Source organism: Eublepharis macularius, chromosome 16, assembly GCF_028583425.1.
Source record: "Eublepharis macularius isolate TG4126 chromosome 16, MPM_Emac_v1.0, whole genome shotgun sequence".
Taxonomy (NCBI): domain Eukaryota; kingdom Metazoa; phylum Chordata; class Lepidosauria; order Squamata; family Eublepharidae; genus Eublepharis; species Eublepharis macularius.
In genome coordinates, this window is record NC_072805.1 from 42679808 (window position 1) to 42699386 (window position 19579).

Sequence of the window (19579 nt, forward strand, 5' to 3'; positions counted from 1 at the left end):
TCACACGGGAAAGAAAATGTCTGCTTACTGCTTCCTTTCCGTCCATAGCCTCACAACCACATACGCAGGTAGTGAGGTCTGTTGAATGTGGTGGAGCTATTCTATAATATTTTTGCAACACTACACAGATGTTCTAGGTTTAATAAAAAATGTACTCTTTTATTGTACCACTGGTTTTTTACAAGCACTTCTGGACAAGTACTTGGGAGAATCAGCATTATTTAACAAAGGAAAAACTCTTGTCTTTATTCCATCTGCTTAGGGAATCTGAAAAGAGCTACTGTTAGGAGCAGGAAAAAAACAGCCTTCAGAGTATGTGTTTGCAGGGAGGCTGAGTGCATGAAGAGGGCTGTTAAAAAGTATACCAGAGAGATACTATCTTCAGCTCCGAATTGTAAGTTATTTTCCATAAAGCACTCAAGAGGCAGTAGGAGAAAGACCTCACTATTTGTACTTCTTCCATACTGAGGGCACTTTGAGCACCCTCAGAATGAACTGGTAACTAAAGTAACTTTGGAAGAAAAAAAACAATTAAAAGAATGAGACCAAGCCCATACTGGAAAATTACCGTGATCGGTATTTACTAATCAGAGAGGGTTGAAAGCTGGCTTAGCTAAGGGTTTCTTTTCTTCTTCTTTTGGAAAAAGGTAATGCTGTAGGACTCCACCTTCATTTACCTGATCACTTTTTGATGGAGAAAACTGAATGGAGAGGAATTTCTAGAAGACAGGTGAGGTTTTGGGGACCATTGGAACTCCTCGAGACAAGATCCAGGCGGTGTATCCGAGCAAGCATAAACAAAACAGGAACAGAAATATCCAGGTAAGGCACTTTTATAGTGGCAGTTAGTGATGCTGAATTGACAGCGTGAGAACAAAAATGGGAGGAAAGTTTGTTTTAAAAAATGGCGAGAGGAAACAACTTGAGACTGGCTGAGATCTCTTCTTTTAGTGTGTGACAAACTTGAGGACAAGGTACCCTTAGGTTTGAGAGATACAAACGGGGAGATAATAGATCAAGGGAACATGAAGTTTTAGAAGGCAGGGGAATAATTAATCTTCCTTTGTGCCATGGACCTGTTTGGAAATGGGCTCCGTGCATCTAACGATTGAATTAAAGAATTAAACACTGAGGTTTCCATTCACATAATTTCCAGTGTCATGTTTGATTTGCACCTGAATGAAGAAATATCCTCCAGGAACAGATAAATACATTTAAAAGTTGCTTTTAAAAACTCTCAAGTTTAAAATTGCTGCCGGAAAACTGTTGGGGAGCTTTGAAAATTAAGTTCAGCAGAAGCGATCACCTGTACACACGGAGCATTAGATTAGAGTAGGATTGCTCCCGAAATTCTCTTGATCCAAATTTCTCTCCAGGTTTTCGAGTTTTGAGTTGTCTGATCTTAGTTCCTAAAAGGACACCATGTGTTAAGCATAGTTCATTGGTTTTGATATTTTTTTGTGCTACAGCAGATTTGGAATTGAAGTCACCTGTAATTTCCCCAGAGGGATAATCAGAGAAAAGAAGACAGGGGGGTGGTTCAGAGGTAGAGCATCTGGTTTGCAAGCAGGGATTTCCCAGGTTCAGTCCTTGTGATATTCAGAGTCGAACCACACGATACGAATTACATGAGACTGAGCAAGTGTCAGGAGTCCTGTCTTACCCCAAATGCCCATGTCCAGCATTCTATCGATGAGCCCGTGTCCTGGTCCAGGCACGCATTCAAAATTTTCTGCTCCAGTGTAGCTGCGACGGTGCGTGTACGCAGTCACGATCAGTAAGTTGGCAATGCAGAGCATCCTTATTTCCTATATCTTCTGCTTCCTATCTGTGCAAAGTGGAGATGCATGATGGGATATCTTGGAGGTACGTGGAGAAAACCCGTGCCACCGCAAACATGGGTTCGATGGAGGTCCTGCAGTCCTGACATGTGTAGTTGAAAACAATGTTGGAACACGTGTAAGTAAGTTTTCATGTCATTTGCGTGTAATTCATATCGTGTGGTTCGGCTCTCAGTCAATAGGATCAGGGAATAGGAGATGTGACCTATGAGATTCTGGAGAGCCACTACCAGCCAGAGGAGATAATATTTATCTTGATGGATCAGTGGAATGACAGGCTTCATATGTTTGCAGTCCCACCCGGCCACACCAGGCTGAGCTGAAGGTGGCTGGTGATTTGCTGCTTCCGCAACTCGGACTAGGGCCACTTGGCTTTGATGGCCACCAGAAACATGTTGCAGGATGAATGCGAGTAGATGGTGCTACTAGAGAAGACACAATTTGTAAGCATGCCTTGTGTACCTTGTATGTTGCTGTTTTGGAGAGGAAAGGTGCACTCCAGTCTACTCATGCTAGTGCCACTGCGACCCACCTCATATGGTGCACATCCTCCACTTTTTCCTGCCTTGGATCAATCCATTTTATGCACAACTGGTCCACGGTGTGAACGTTAGAAGGACCAAATAAACACCGTGCTATGGACTACTGAAACACAGTACAGAGTTTACTTGTAACAGTGCTGGACCGTCTAATACATAAAGGTAGATGTACAGGCAGACATATAACCACAAACCAAAATAATTCAAAATATACAGGAAATATTCTCTCCACAATTATCAGTCTTCAGTCCTTGTGTATCACGACCTATGCACATCCGGTTTTGCCATGTGTTTCAATGCCTTCCTCAGAGTCGCGTTTCACAAGTTGCCCGCACACAGCAAACCTACGACTTCTTAGCCTGCTTGTAAATTGTTTACAGCTGTTTAGCCTCTCCTCTCCTTTCGCACAGCATTTACGTATCAGACAATTAAACATTGTTACAAATAAACTTTGTATTGTGTTTCATTAGTCCGTAGCATGGAGTTTATTTGGGATCAGTTCAGGGCAGGTTGCTGAGATGTCTTCTTTGCTCCCCACCTCGGGTCCACTCTTTGGTCTGATCAGCAGCGTGCATGGGGTCATTCCTGTACTTTCATCCCCCCCTCCCAGGCTTTTTTAACATCCCTTGTTTGTACAGGAGCTCTCAGCACACAGTTGCCAGTGCTCATTATCTCTTAGTTGCCCCAGATCCTTGAACATTTGCAGATGGGTAAGATGTTGCAAAAAAATGTAATCAGTGGGCTTAGACTGGAGTAACTCTGCTTAGGATTGCACTGTTAGGGCCAAGCTGCAAGTGACGAATGACACTTGAACGGCAAGTGAACAGACTCATATGCATTCCTCCCTGTTCACTTGCGCTCCACTTGCGCTCCACTCGATCACTTGCCCTTCAAATGTCACTCATCACTTGTAGCTTGGCCCTTAGTGTAGGATCACATAGGATCAGGGCTTTTTTTCTGGGAAAAGAGGTGGTGGAACTCAGTGGTGGAACTCAAGACAGTACAATGACATCATTTTGGGTCAGCTGGAACAAGGGGGGAGTTTTTTAAAGTTTAAATCACCCTCGGCGAAAATGGTCACATGGCCGGTGGCCCTGCCCCCTGATCTCCAGACAGAGGGGAGTTTAGATTGCCCTCCGCACCACTTGGCTTGGCGCAGAGGGCAATCTAAACTCCCCTCTGTCTGGAGATCAGGAGGTGGGGGTCACCGGCCATGTGACCATTTTTAAGAGGTGCCAGAACTCCGTTCCACCGCGTTCTTGCTGAAAAAAAGCCCTGCATGGGATCATAAGGTGGGAGCAGTGTTTTATCACATGTGTGCATTGATAACATGGAGTTGGGGGGAGATTACAAACCAAACTGGAAGGATGAAACTGAAGTTTTCCATTCAAGAGGTAATTGAAGGAATTCTCCTCGTTAAATGGAAACAGAATCCAGTGAAATCCTCTCATCTCTAGATTATATTTGCCATGCACGTAGTGGGGTTTGTTCATTTTACAAGACTATGAAATAGAACAGATGCAAATAAGTGACTTGAAACACACCATAATCCAACTATGTATTTCACTCTTTCTGTAGGTGGAGAACCACGGAGTGCCATGAATCTTCAGGGATATTTAACAAGGATTTCCTACAAGGGTCCTCAAGAAAAAATGGATTTGGAAACCTTGACAGCAGTCTTGCAATGCCACATCCGATCAGTGCCATATGAAAATCTCAGCGTGCACTGTGGAGAAGCCATCACGTTGGATCTGGACACAATCTACAAGAAAATTGTGAAGAACCACCGGGGCGGATGGTGCCTTGAGAACAACCTTCTTTTGTTCTGGGCCTTTCAGACAATGGGCTATGAGATCAGCCTTTTGGGGTCCTATGTTTACCACCCTCATCACAATAAATATGGGAAAGATATGAACCATCTCCTGTTGAAAGTGGTCATTGATGGAAAAGCCTACATCGTTGACGGAGGCTTCGGGGTAGCCTACCAGATGTGGCAACCAGTGGAACTGGTTTCTGGGAAGGACCAACCACAGACACCAGGCATCTTTCGCCTCACGGAAGACAACGGGGTGTGGTATTTCCACAAAATAAAACGCAGACCATACAAGGCCCATTCTGACAACAGATCTCTCTTCTATGACGCCCCAGAAGCTCTGGTCTGCAAGAAAATTTTCTCTTTTACTCTGCAGCCAAGAACGATAGAAGAATTCCAGACCCAGAATATGAATCTCCAAACATCACCCGATTCCTTGTTTGTTAAGAAGTCAATCTGTAGCCTCCAGACGACCAATGGCTTTCAGGTTTTGATTGGCTGGACATTCATTGAAGCCAGATATAATTACAAAGACAACATGGATCTGATAGAACAGACCACCCTTTCCGATGAAGAAGTGGAGAAAACATTACAGGAGCGGTTCAATATCAAATTAAACAAGAAGTTTGCCCCTAGTAATATCAGCTTGGTGGCCAGGACTTAGCTACAAATGCAGAGCCATATTTCAGCTAAAATGTACTTTCAGAGCAATTTTTTGAAAATCTTACCTGGGCAAGGAATTATGATGGAAGAAAGAAAACAGCGTGATTTCTTACGGGGCTTTTATATTCTCCTAAATTGTCATCCAATTATGCTTAAAGCAAGTTCCAAAGATGAATTTCGCTTGAGCAAAATGTCTCAGGAACTTTAAGGGAGGCACAACGGAACTCGATAAGATCAGCAGAGTCCTTTGATTCAGTGTTTTAATGTAGTAGGTAACTTGCAATCTGAAAATTATAAAATCTGCTTCGGCAAGCTCAATTGCACACCTAATGGCTTTTCTGCAGAGGCTCCAAACAGGATTAACGTACACAGCGATAACCACTTCGATCAAATGTTTTCCTTCATGGACAGGCTGCTTCTTCATTGTTCTCTTTGCAAACAGCCTAGAAAGCTGAGCTGTTTCACAGAACTTTACATCGCTCTCGGATGTTTTAAGCTCTTGTGTATGCTTTTAAAGGCATGTTTTAAGGGAACAAGTTTTATGGCATTTCCATTTGATGTTACCGTGACCTGCTTTGAACTGGAATGGAAAGGTGGTATGGAAGTACTTTTAAGAAATAAATAGTAAATGTATTCACACTGCTGCCGAATTACTGTTTTGTCCATTTGTAATAGTAGGTAAGGTAAAGGTGCAATCACTGAGTCATTACTGACCCATGAATAGACGTCATAGCACTGTTACGGGGTGGCTTGTCATTGCCTTCCCCAGTCATTTACATTTTACCCCCAGGAAACTGGGTACTCATTTTACCGGCCTCGGAAGGATGGAAGGCTGAGTCAACCTTGAGCCAGCTACCTGAACCCAGCTTCCACTAGGATCAAACTCAGGTCATGACCAGAGCTTGGACTACAGTACTGCAGCTTACCACTTTGCGCCACGGGGCTCCTCATATTTGTAATAGTAGAGAAGAGAGAATGCTTGATCTTCATAGTAAAAAGTGAAAAGCGTAGAGTCAGCCACTCTGGGGTGTCTTGAGGACACAGTTCAGAGGTAGGCCAGATAAATTTGCATGCATGTGGTCCCATGTTTTCTTTTATTTGTATGTTATTCTTTTAAACTCTGCCTTTCTTCCCAGCGGTACCCAACATCTCCTTTCCTCCATTTTAACTTCACAAAACCTATGTGAGGTAGGTTAGTCTGAGAGCACGTGACTGGCCCAAGTTCACTCAGCAAAGTGCCGTGGCATAGTGGAGAATCGAATCTTGGTCATCTTTCCCCTTCTCCAACAATCTAACCACTACACCTCAGTGGCTTTGGTTCAGTACTTGGAATTTCCAGTTTTAAAAGAATCCAGGTGGAAAGGTTGAGAATTTAATCTTCCTGAGATTTTGGAGAACTTCTACCAGAATACAGGGTCTCCCAGAATACTGCTGGTCTTATACGGTATGGCAGCTTCATATGTTCAAAGAGTCTGTAGCTGGCAACCATTATTGTTATACATATTCTGAATTGCAGTATTTCTATGTTCTTTTAAGGAAAATGCCTCCCCACACTAAATGCAAAATAACTTCTCTTTGCCAAAACGGTGCAGGACATAAGCAAGCATTTTTGTTCTAGATCCCAAGGTGCAGACTGCCGTTCGTGGAGGAAAGAAGAGGACATTTCTTCCCAGTTCTCTCTCCTGATGCAGGTTCCTGCTTTGCCTCCACATCATTTTTGAAGGTCCTCTGATCCCAGGCGCAGAACTTTGATATCAGTGTAGGTTGCCAGCTCCAGGTTGGGAAATTCCTAGAGACCTTGGAAGGGAAACTGGGAGAGGGCAGCGTTTGGGGAGGGGATAGAACTCAGCGGGGTATAATGCCACAGAGTCCACACTAGAGATTGGCACAAACCTAAATACAACTAAAAAAAACCCATGAATCAGGCCAGTTCGGGGTTCGCGAACCAGGGTTCATGGAAGCTCATTTTCACGGAACTTCCACGAACCTTATACTGGTTCGTTGGGTCATATTTACAGGGGCAGTTTAAATGGCCATTTCCCTAGGGGGGGCTGGAGTTTGGGCAGATTAAAGGCCCCTGCCACCAGCAGGTCCCTTTAAATTATCAGCTGGCAGGCAGTGAGGGGGGATCCCCCTTGCTGCCTGCCAGCTGATAGTTTAAAGGGACCTGCCGCTTGCAAGGCAGGAAAGGGCTCTTTAAACTGTTAAATGCCCCTTTCCATGCTGCTGTTAAGGCCTGAAAGGGGCATTTAACCCCCACGAACCATGAACTGGTTCTTAAGTTGTAACTGGTCTAGTTCTGTGGTTCGTGGTTCGTGGTTCATGAAACCCGCGAACCACGAACCTCCTGGTTCCTTTTTTTTGGGGGGGGGGTTCCATGCCCATCTCTAGTCCACACTTCCAAGCAGCCATTTTCTCCAGGTGAACTGATCTCTGTGGCCTGGAGACCAGTTTTAATTCAGCAAGGTATAACATGTGATAGACAGAGAGTGCTTGGTGGAACTGAGGGTGAAAAGGAGAGTTATACCTTTGACAAAGGAACAGATCTAAAGCCCAGATAAGAATTCTATTTTCTTATTTCTTTCATTTATATCTGGCCTCTCTCTCCTGTGTGAATCCGGAGTGGCTGACTTTATTCTTCTCTCTTCATTTGATTCTCACATTAACACTGTAAGCAGCAGCAGCAGCAAAAAAAACACAAAAACATTAGATTTAACTTCCACTCAGAAAGGTTTACAAAGTATGTTATTATTATTCCCACAACAAAACACCCTGTGAGGTGGGTGGGGCTGAGAGAGCTCTGAGAGAGCTGTGACTGACCCAAGGTCACCCAGATGGCTTCAAGCAGAGGAGTGAGGAATCAAACCCGGCTCTCCAGATTAGAGTCCTGCCGCTCTTAACCACTACCCCAAACTGGCTAGGTTAGGCTGCGTGTGCCTATGGCGAGCTTCCATGGCAGAGGGGAGATCTGAACCTGGGTTTCTTACTCCGACATTCTAACCCCTACCAATGGTGCAAGATTTACTGATCTTTGGTAGACTAGCCCACATGACTTATGGACTGAATTTATCTTGGCAGGTCACATGTGTGGGCATCCTTGATATGAACGGAAGAATATCAATGTCTTTCTGGGGGAAGAAATCCATTCCAAAACAAACAGCTCTTCAGATTAATCACACATGCTAACAGACCTCACGGTCCAGATTTTCCAGTGTATTTTCTCTTTTGCCAGTTTGGAAAAGGGGTGGAACTAAAGTTGCCAACTCTGGTTTAGAAAATTCCTGGAGATTTGAGGGTGGAGTTTGGGGTTTGGGAAAGGGAGGGATCTCAGCCTAGTATAATTTCATACAGTCCCACCCTCCAAAGCTGCCATTTCCTTCAGGGGAACTGCTCTCCGTAGTCTGGAGATCAGTTATAATTTGAGATCCAAGAGCACCGCCTGGACGATAGTATCTCTATGAGTGATTCTGCACACGTTGGGTAATGCACTTCCAATCCTCTTTATAGATCATCTGGAACGGATCTTTTTGTGTGCGGAACAAAAAATCCACCTCAAGCGATTGATAAAGTGTATTGAAAGTGCATTATCCAACGTGTGCGGAATCGGCCTATGTAGGACAAGTTCTTTCTCTTTTTTAAAAAAAACAACTGCAAACACTGGTCAAACCAACACCAAAGAGCATTTCAGTTCGTTACAGAAAATAAACTTGGTTAAAATGTGTCTAACTTTGCTTTGACTGTTGCAAATATTTACATACCATTGACTATTTAAATTAGTTGGCAAACATGTTTATGATTGTAAAGAGTCCAGTAGCACCTTTAAGACTAACCCACTTTATTGTAGCATAAGCTTTTGAGAACCACAGCTCTCTTTGTCAGATCTTGCATCTGACGCAGAGAACTGTGGTTCTCGAAAGCTTATGCTACAATAAAGTGGGTTAGTCTTAAAGGTGCTACTGGACTCTACTATTTTTCGACTACAGACTAACATGGCTAACTCCTCTGGAGCTATGTTTATGATTGTAATCTGGCTGCTTTTTTAACAATATGCCTACAGACTTCAGAACTGGCTTTGGGATAGGATAGGTATTTACTTATTTTTTATTTATATCCCACCTTTCTCTCTGATCAGGGACCCAAAGTGGCTTTTCATATCATTCTCCTCTCTTCCACTTAATCTTCAAAACAGCTCTATGAGGTAGGTTAGGCTGAGAGATTGCGACAGGCCCGAAGTCTCCCGGTTGGCTTCCATGGCTGACCAGTGAATTCAAATCCAGTCACCCCAGATCCTAGTTTGACACTCTAAGGCACTATGCCACACAAGCTCTTTCAGTACTCTTGGCAGTGTTAAGATTCTTCTTTCACAAATCAATTGACTTAACTTTTGTTGTCTGTTTTTATTTCTCAATCTTGAATCATCATTTGATCTTTTTTTTTTTTTAATGGCTAACACCTAAAAATTGAAGTCAGCCAAAACTAGAACCTGGGAATGCTTCTAGAAAAGGGGTGCATCCTGAAAACTCTGGATAAAAGAATGGACAACTATGATCACTCCAAAGGCTTTGGTTTCAATTGCATGCCTACAAAGTTTTCAGTAATGGGGTAGGGTTCAAGACATGGTTCCTGTGAGGGTTGCCAACAACCAGGTAATGGCTGGAGATCTTGCAGAATTACAACTAGTCCTTCAGGCCACAGAAAATGGCTGCTTGGGAGGATAGACTCTAAGGCATTCTACCCTGCTGGGCTCCCTCCCCTCTCCAAATTGTATCCTCCTCAAGCTCCAACCCTGAAATCTCCAGGAATTTTCCAATCCGGAACTGGCAACCCTATTAAAGTATTCTAGTTCCAGGTTGTTTAGGGTTTTAAAGTCAGATTCAAAGATCTCCCCGAGACTTGGTTTGCATAGGTATTTTTTTTAAAAAAAATAATTTCTTTGACCATCAGAGTCTCATATCACCCTTTCAAATTTTTCTCAGTTTCAAAGGTGGCCTGTAATATATGATATGGTCAGATCTTCAAGACATGTGTGGCTAGAACCCCCTTGGAGTTCTGGGTATTTCACATTATGGTGGACCTCCATTCACGCTCCCCTCTGTGAGGCAGATTTTCCTGCCAAGATTCAGTTCTACAGCTTTAACTGAGCAGCCCCTACTAGTGTATTAATTTGTGTGATTTTGAAAGTCTGTTTGTTCCACCCTGACATGCAGATATAATTTTGGCTTTTATCCCAGCCCAGGAATTTGAAGGGAAAAAGCCCTCTTCCTGTTTGTTTGAAATGGCACTAGAGACTGTATAACATTCAAAAAGAAATAACAACTTTCTTTAACAGGCAGGGATTGAGTAAGTGTAGTTGGGATGAAACTGCTGAGGTAAAATGTTGTTGGTATTACAGAATACACTTCTTGTGACAGGCAAAATAGTATCCTTGCAGCTTATTTTCATATAATCTTGGTTCTTAACAGTGACAGGTGTTTTACAAAGTAATTTAGATACAGCAACAGTGTTTCTTTACAGTAGAAAAGAGCAAGAGACCAGCAGCATCTATAAGGTTAACAAAATTTGTGGTAGGGTATGGGTTTTCATGAGTCACAGTTCACTTCTTCAGATACAGCTAAAATGTGAGTCCATCTGTCCTTACGTCTTGGAGAGTTGAGTGATTTCAGATGCTGAATGAATATGTTAGGTAAAATGACAGACAAATATTTCTTCAGAATGTTTCCTATGAAAGTTTAGGTTTCCTGGAGTTAGTCCAACACCACTTTCCCTTCACAACGGACCAGGGGTCCTTCTCAGACATAACCCTCCCACCTTAGAACCTGGGCAGGAATTACTCTTCTCTTCAGAAGATAACCCAATTGCTCTCACCAAAACACACTCCCAGTTCTCTGGTGTCTGCAGCCTATGCTCACATTTAGAATTTGAATTCTTAGAATTCTTCCCCAGGACAAATACTACAGTTGAGGCCAAAGAGTCCTTTCCTCTAAAGGGAAATCTGTTTGACCTTCTTGTTAGATACTGACTCCAAAAAAACATGTCAAAAACCAACTGACTGCCTTCAACCTGGTTCTAACTGATCAGTCAGAAAAGAGGGAGCAGCCTGGAACTAGTTAACCCTTTTCCTCCCAGCTCTCTGATTTTGCAGCATGGTGAAAACCTGCTGTAAAGTGCAGTCCGTCACACACGTATTCAAAGTACATTCTGAATATGGAAGTATTTTTCCCACATTAACCTAAGGAAATCTTGTTCTGCCTTGTTAAATCATGTGGAAATAAAGCTACCCCTTAAATATTAAGAATCAAAGTTTAATCAGTTCACAGATCAGTGAAAATGCAATGTGTGCAGATATTTCAGCTGGACTTTGCACTTTCAGAGGCGTTTAAGCTCCTGTTCCAAGTTAGACAAAAAAGCTTCCATTTGTAGAATTAAGGAGATTCAGAACTGAAGCTGAAAAATACTGGTTATCCTGTTATTACTACAGAAAATAATCTAACTTTACTTTTGCAGTCGAAGGATACAGAGAAATCCCAGCAGCAGAGCAGTGATTTAACTATTGCGGCTGGTAAGTTGCTTTAAAAACAAAACCAAAAACTCATAAGGTAATTAACCTAATTAAAACCTGTCTTCTTGAAGAAACTGTGTAGTGTTATGAGGCAATTTCAGGTCAAACAGGGGAGAGAAGCCAGATTAAAAAACAAAAATAAAACTCTAATGCTATACCAATAGGAATACTCTAAAATGAACCACATTTTTGTGGATTTCTATATTATCAAAGGAGCCCCGTGGTGCAGAGTGGTAAGCTGCAGTACTGCAGCCCAAACTCTGCTCACGACCTGAGTTCGATCCTGGTGGAAGTCGGGTTCAGGTAGCCGGCTTAAGGTTGACTCAGCCTTCCCATCCTTCCGAGATTGGTAAAATGAGTACCCAGTTTCCTGGAGGTAAAATGTAGATGACTGGGGAAGGCAATGGCAAACTACCCCGTAACAACAAAAAAAAAAAGTCTGCCAAGAAAACGTCGTGATGCGACATCGTCCCATGGGTCAGTAATGACTTGGTGCTTGCACAGGAGACTGCTTTTACTTTTATATATTATCAACTATATGAAAAAGGGTGTTTTAAAAAGATGGTTTCATTTATCCAGATAATTAGGAAGTTATCCAAACATGTAGAGGATTTATATGTACTAGGCTATAATAGAATTTCACTATTACAAGAGTATAGTTCATTCAATATACTCTCCTTAGGCTAATTGCACTCCCCTAACCCCCAAAATATTATTTTGTAGGCATTAGAGGTGAGAAGTTACTATACTAAACACTGACAAATCTTAGCTGCTAATCCATAATCAATCAATTACATCTTTTCTATACCATTAAACACAGACAAGATGGTTTCCTAGTGAAGGACACTTTTAAGGCCTTTTCCACACCTTAATTAACATATGATAGGACTACAGTGGGACGGGGAAGGTAAAATTACATAGGGACCACAAGCGTCCACACCTGAGTTAAAGGGAGAAATGTTCCGCACATGTTCTGCACCCCACTCAGAGCGGGTTGAAAATAATGTGCAGGTTTATTATAAAAGGTCTTCAGCAATCACTCAGGAGATCCAAAGATCTCCATTCCTGTGGTTCTTGGCCTCATTTAGGCAATTTCTCTGAAGTTGCACTCTTTAAAACATTCAGAGAGACCGCTGTCTGTGCTGGCAGGGAGGTACAAGAAGGCTTTTTCACACTGCCATCTTTTTAATTAGTTTCTTTAACGTCCACCTTCCAGGAAAGATGAACCTAGAAGAGTATTTCACAAGAACTGGCTACAAAGGATCTCTTGAGAAACTCGATTTGGCAACATTAACCGGCATCTTCCAGCACCACATACGAGCGATTCCATTTGAAAACCTCAGCATACATTGTGGGGAAAGAATTACTTTGGACCTGACTCAGGTCTATACCAAAATTGTCCAAAAAAAGCGTGGAGGGTGGTGCATGGAGAACAACCAGCTTTTGGCCTGGGTTCTAAAGACCTTGGGATACAACACTACTATTTTGGGAGCCTATGTTTACAACCCGCAGCTAAATGTCTATGCTACTCACATGACCCATCTTATCATGAAGGTGGTTGTGGATGGCACAGCCTATATCGTAGATGCTGGCTTTGGTGTCTCCTACCAAATGTGGCAACCAATGGAGCTGGTTTCTGGCAAAGACCAGCCTCAAACACCCGGAATCTTTCGCTTCACGGAAGACAATGGAATTTGGTACTATGAGAAAATAAGAAGGAAGCAATATATTCCCAATCAAAGTTTCTCCAACTCAGACCTATTGGAGAAGCGAGATCGCAGGAACATATATTTGTTTAGCCTTGAGCCTCGGACAGTCGAAGATTTTCAATTCCAATGTTCGTATCTCCAGACATCTCCAGAATCCTTATTTACAAAGAAATCAATTTGTACCCTCCAAACAGCGGACGGATTCCGAGCTTTGATCGGCTTGACCCTGTCAGAGACCACATACAACTACAAGGAGAACGTGGATCTGGTGGAGTTTACAACGCTGAAAGACGAAGAGGTGGAAAAAACACTGAGAGAGAAATTCGGTCTCAACCTGGAGAGCAAACTTGTTCCCATCAACATCAAAGGAATCTATACAATCTGACAAGAAGAAGACAATATTTGCAAACAGCTAAACTGTTGCCACACGCTTTACCATCCACTCAATCCAATGTTCAATAAATGGCAATAAAAAAATTATAAACAAAAATAAATGCTGGCACGCTGATCACAATCTGCAGAATATGATAGTTGCATATTGTGTTCTCAATGGCATTGACAACTTTATAGATGCAAGCTGACAAGCACACTGAAACAAGGTAAAGTTCTTTTTGAATAATTAATTTTTGAAGAATTTAAGCCCTTATACAGAGGAGACTGCATTTCACATTCGATTATCTTTTACTGAATAAAAAGCTGGGCATATTCTCTGATGGGCACCCTGAAAATGTTGTATGGACAGCCTATTCCAAAAGGTTTATTTGACTTTGAATAGTAATGTGGACAATGTCTGCCAGCTCCTCACATACCCACAAGAGACTGTGTGATCAGTGGGGATGCCAACCTCCAGATGGGACCTGGAGATCTCCCAGAATTACTAGTGATCTCCAAAATTTGTGATAGGGTATGAGCTTTTGTGAGTCACATCTCACTGGTATTGAAGAAGTGAGCCGTGACTCACGAAAGCTCATACCCTGCCATAAATTTTATTAGTCTTATAGGTGCTGCTGGACTCTTGCTCTTTTCTACTGCTACAGACAGATTAACACGGCTACCTATCTTGATCTACCGATCTCCAGGCAATGAAGATCAGTTCCCCTGGAGAAAATGGCTGCTTTGGAAGCGTTATCCCCCGTTGAGCTCCCTCCCTCCTCCAGACTCTTCCCTCTCCAGGCTCCACCCTTGAATCTCCAAGAATTGGAGATGGCAACTCTAGTGGCTGGGCTATAATTTAAAGGAAAATACATCAGCCTAAATTAGCGGCCAATATACTTAAAACTACATGGTCTAAGTTTCAGCTAGGCTAGGGCTTCCTTGTCCCTAAAGTCAAATGCTGATATTTTTTACTAGACTCTGTACAGATGTCATGAAGGGGCTGATTCAGTTAAAATACTTAATACAGTATACTCATCTCAGGTTTGTGAGCAGGGCCGGTTCCAGGGTTTCTGGCGCCTGAGGCCAGATACCTGCCCTGCATGATGTGCACGCGCGAAAAGTGTGCGTGAGCACCCGGACTGCGTGATGATGTCACTGCGCATGAAGTCATCATTCAGGGTGTGCTGCTGTGAGCCGGCCACTCCATTGGCGCGTGGGTGGCCTCCCAGCCCTCCCGCTCAGTTGCTGCGCACCATCCCGGCTGCCTGCCATGCCTGGCTGGCCCGCAGCTGTGTGCTGGCGGTGGTGGCAGCAGCATGGGACGACTGAGTGGGAGGACTGGGAGGCTGCCTGGTCAGTTGACCTGCGCTGCCACTGTCAGCATGTGCTCCTGGACGGGCACAGGCATGGCAGGGGTGGCGCACGTGCGTTCTCCCAACCCTCATGCTCAGTTGCTCCACGCACCGCCCCAGCCGCCTGGCCCGCAGCTGCTGCGCCTGGCTGGGAGCACATGCTGGTGGCAGTGGCAGTGCGGGACAGCTGAGTGGGAGGGCTGGGGGGCTGCAGCAGCTGAGCTGCGGGCCAGGCGCAACAGGCGGCACACGGGTGGCTTCCCAGACCTCCTGCTCAGTCGCCAGCGCTGCCGCCGCCAGCTCCGCAGCGCGCGCCCCCACCCCTGGTCAGCACTTGAGGCGGCTGCTGGCACCGCCTCCACGGATGCGCCGGCCCTGTTTGTGAGAGCACATGCTTTCACCAAACACAGTGTTTAATGAAGTGAGTGAGGAATGAGTATCCTTCGTGAAGCCTTTATCTGCAAAACATGGAAGATTACTGATGTAATTTTAATTACACAATCCAATATTTACAGAGGCTTTCATTTGAATCTCCATTTACTTCACAAATTCATTGGTGACGCTAGTTCTATTTTTCCATCACCCATTATAAGAAAGCAACATCACATCACTCTGTATTCCTCCCCCCCCCCCTTTCATTCTGTAATGAGCTGTTATTTAAAATCATTGTTTAAGATTTTCCAAAGCTATCAGAAAATGCTGTGCTTTATAGATGTGGCATTTGTATATGTGGCTTACGACACACCAAGCTTTGATTTGGGGGGCTGGGTTTCTAGTCCTTATTGAGATTCAGGTATTTTTGGCTGCCAGTCGCTTGGAGCTCTGATTGCTAAACTGTGGTCTTTCCAACAGCAACAAATAAAGTCAGCAAATTTAAAAAATTAACAGGTGTGTGTCTCAATTTTATAAATGTATTAAAATGGTGTAGTGCTGGTAATATATGAGCACAGACTTTAAATAGTGAATGGCATGCTGGTTGAACCAGAGGGGCAACTTCAGCTATTCATTTACTGTGTTTATAAACTGATTTCTTGGAAAGAAAAGACTAAATAATCTGTCATATTTCTTTATCTAGCACACAGGGGTAAAAAACAGGAGGGGAAAATGTTTAACAACCGTGTGAGGTTGCTTAAGGCAAAGCAATGTAACCGGTCCAATGTCCAACACTGAACTTTATGGCTCTTTGGGGATTTAAACTGTAGTTCCTGTGAAGTAAAATTACTATATAGGGAAGGGTTAGTTCTTTTCTTCCTAGCTCACCTTGGCTAATGCTTGTTATTTTTTAAAAAGATTTTATCCCACTTTTCTTACCTGGGACCCAAAGTGACTTACTACACTATTCTACCCTCCTCCACTTTATGTCCACAACAACCTTGTGAGGTAGTTGTTGTGGGTTTTCTGGGCTGTATTGCTGTGGTCTTGGCAAAACGTCAGGAACTACAATGCCAAGACCACAGCAATACAGCCCGGAAAACCCACAACCATCGTTCTCCGGCCGTGAAAGCCTCCGACAATACTTGTGAGGTAAGTTAGGCTGGGAGATTATGATAGGCCCATGGTCACCTAGCAAGCTTCTATGGCATAGCAGAGATTCAAATTGTTCGTCCCAGGTCCTAGTCTGACACTAATCTCTGCCCCATGCCAGCTCTCATACTGGCTAATATATCATGACCCTGCTAGCTTTCAGTCCTTTCCCTGCCAAACTTCTTAATCTGCTTGTGCATTGAAATCAGCTAAAGTTCTGTAGGTTGCACTTTTAAAAGAGTGATCAGTGGTCACCAAAACGGTTACCTTTATGTAAAGCTCAGGTACATGGCCTTTGTTCTTCATTGCTCGTCAATTAAAATTCATGGTTTTATCTAATCTGGAGAGCCGGCTTTGATTCCCCACTCCTCCGCTTGAAGCCAGCTGGGTGACCTTGGGCTAGTCACAGTTCTTTAAGAGCTCTCTCTGCCCCACCCACCTCACAGGGTGTTTTGTTGTGGGGATAATAATGACATACTTTGTAAACCGCTCTGAGTGGGCATTAAGTTGTCCTGGAGGGCAGTATATAAATCTATTATTATTATTGTTATTATTAATGTTGTTATTATTATCTATTCCAGAGGTAGGCAATCCTTGGCATGCCAGCTTTCATTTTGCCTGGCAAACATGCCCAATGCTTCACCTGAGGGACTGAGAGAAGCCCCCAGGGGCTCTGGCAGCACTTCCAGGGCTTAGCCTGTTCAGATAAATACAATCCACACTTCTCTGCCTCCCACTCTTGTTGACAGCATATCAACATCTTTACAGGTAGATGGCGTGGCGAGAGGTGAGGGGTGCGGCGGTTTGGCACCTGAGCCAAAAGATTGCCTACCAATTGGTGGTGGAGAGTGCCCTCAAGTCAGAGTTGACTTATGGAGACACCTGGTGGGGATTTCATGGCAAGAGACTAACAGAGGTGGTTTGCCATTGCCTATCACTCCAAGATTCAGGGCCAAGCTACAAGTGACGAATGGCACTTGAACGGCAAGTCTATGTCTCCCTGTTGACTTGCCCTCCACTCGATCCACTTGCCGTTCAAGTGTCATTCGTCACTTGTAGCTTGGCCCTCAGTTACATTTCAATGGGTGAACAGATTGCCTTTTCAAGATGAGCCATACAGCACAGGGAAGGAAGAAGCCAGTTGAGCGACCACTGAAAAATGCAAAGACAGGGACCAAAGTCTAATCTCCTGATGGAACAGGGAAGACTAGAAATAAGATTCCATTAGCGTCAGCAAAATGGCATGAGTGCAAGAGGGTCAAAGGCGATGGCCCAGAGAGCCAGGAAGGAAGTCACATGCGAAGCTGCCTTATGCCAGAGCAAGACTACTGGTCCGTCTAGCCAAGGATCGTCCCAACCTTACTGGCATACTTCTCCAAGATGTTGGGCTGATATGTTTCCTATCCCACATTTATTCCGTTTATATTCTTGCTCTCCACATAAGCGGGCTCAGAGCGGATCACAGAAGGTAATTACAGTAAAAACAGGTCGTATGACTTAAAAACAATAAATAAAAATCTAAAGTAAAATCTGTGTAAGATTTGAGTCTGGCTCTACTCACTCTAGCCCTGGGATAGCCCAGGTGAACCTGATCTTGTCAGATCTCAGAAGTTAAGCAGGGTCGGCCTTGGTTAGTAATTGGATGGGAGACCTCCAATGAAGACCAGGGCTGCAGACCGCCTCTGTTGGTCTCTTGACATGAAAACCTTGCCAGGGGTCGCCCTAAGTCAGCTATGACCTGAGGGCATTCTCCACCACCACCTACTCACTGTAACTGGTACACCTTGCTGACTCTCTCTTTTCTGCGACTTGAGTTGCCAGGAATGGAACTGCTTACGAAGGATATATTCTACTCTTGAGACATATCACTCAAGACTGGGGCTAGGGGTTCCTGCCACAGTATCAGTGAGAACAGTGACAAGAGTTTTAGTGAGAGGCTACAAAACCAAATAACTCGTATGTATATCCAGTACATTCAACTGGGATTGGCCTCCGGACTGGAAACCATCACTGTAACTTGCAGTCATAAAGACAAGCAAGCCTTGCCTTGGGTAGGATTTCAAGAATCTGGAGTTTTCCAGGCGCTTTGCAGAACTGAAGCTCAATTCCCACAAGGGAATACAGAGGGTGGGAAAAAACCACGTATATATGGGAATGTCAACATTGTTTTTTTAAAATTACTTTATTGTGAAAAAATTAAAAAGATAGTACAGAAAAGAAAAAGAAAAAACACAGAGCATACAACTACTAAAGGCCTAAAGATACTACCAGACAATTAAAAAAGAATCAGCTTAATAGGTGTATTGCTAATTAGAGATGGGCATGAACCGGGAAAAAAACAAACCGTGTGGTCACATTTCACGAACCATGAACTTTCAAGAACCTGCCCCGGTTCGCAAACTGGTTTGTTTGGTTCATGAAAACAATGCATCTGTATCAGCAAATCTGTCACTTCCGGGCCAGAAGGCGGCCACTTACGGGTCGCAGAAGCAAAATCAAAGAGTTCAGCAGGGCTTGTGCTGCAGTGCTGCTGGACTCTTGATTTTGCTACTACAGACTAACACGGCAAACTCCTTTGAATCTTTACACAAGCAAACTGATCCCCACACCAAAAGGAGCTGTCTGCATCTCCATATCAAAGGAGTTGTCTACATCCCCCCTCTCCTCCTTCCCCCCTTCTCCTCCTCTATATTTGGCCAGTTTCCTTCTGCCCTCCATGCATCTGACGAAGAGAACGTGATTCTCGAAAGCTTATGCTACAATAAAATTGGTTAGTCTTAAAGGTGCTACTGGACTCTTTTTGATTTTGCTACTATAGACTAACACGGCTAATTCCTCTGAAAGCAACTTATGTTGTTCTCTGTGATATCCTCACAACCTTGTGAGGTAGGTTAGACTGAGAGCGTATGGTTGGCCCAAAGTCACCCAGCAAGCTTCGATGGCAGAGTGAGGATTCGAACCAGCATCTCCCAGATCCTTGTCCAACATTTTCTAACCACTACACCACACTGGCTTTAGAGTTTTTTCATTAGCAAATTAAAGTATTCATAACCTTCTCTTAAGAGAGTACCCCAACTGGTACCAAAGAGATGGCTTCATTCACAATGGGTAAGAGGAAGGGGAGATATTCAGAGCTGGCCCAGCAATGATTGACAATAAATAATTTCTTAGCACCGAACTTCTTTTCCGGGGGAGGCGGTCTCT

General features: G+C 43.7%; 2 protein-coding genes across 2 annotated transcripts; both read left to right on the top strand.

The window, feature by feature from the left end:
* The first annotated feature begins 753 nt into the window (after positions 1-753).
* LOC129344230 (arylamine N-acetyltransferase, pineal gland isozyme NAT-3-like) lies at positions 754-4857 on the top strand. The gene is made up of 2 exons (XM_055000787.1): positions 754-822; positions 3959-4857. Exon 2 carries the CDS (start codon positions 3979-3981, stop codon positions 4855-4857), a length of 879 nt encoding a protein of 292 aa, XP_054856762.1. The 5' UTR covers positions 754-822; positions 3959-3978.
* A 6431-nt stretch (positions 4858-11288) lies between these two features.
* Positions 11289-15736, top strand: LOC129344101 (arylamine N-acetyltransferase, pineal gland isozyme NAT-10-like). Its single transcript, XM_055000600.1, has 2 exons — positions 11289-11415; positions 12632-15736. Exon 2 carries the CDS (start codon positions 12637-12639, stop codon positions 13507-13509), a length of 873 nt encoding a protein of 290 aa, XP_054856575.1. The 5' UTR covers positions 11289-11415; positions 12632-12636; the 3' UTR covers positions 13510-15736.
* Positions 15737-19579: the final 3843 nt, after the last annotated feature.

Excerpts from the sequence above, each read along its gene's own strand:
- LOC129344230 (XM_055000787.1), top strand. The coding sequence starts at position 3,979 with ATGAATCTTCAGGGATATTTAACAAGGATTTCCTACAAGGGTCCTCAA.
- LOC129344101 (XM_055000600.1), top strand. The coding sequence starts at position 12,637 with ATGAACCTAGAAGAGTATTTCACAAGAACTGGCTACAAAGGATCTCTT.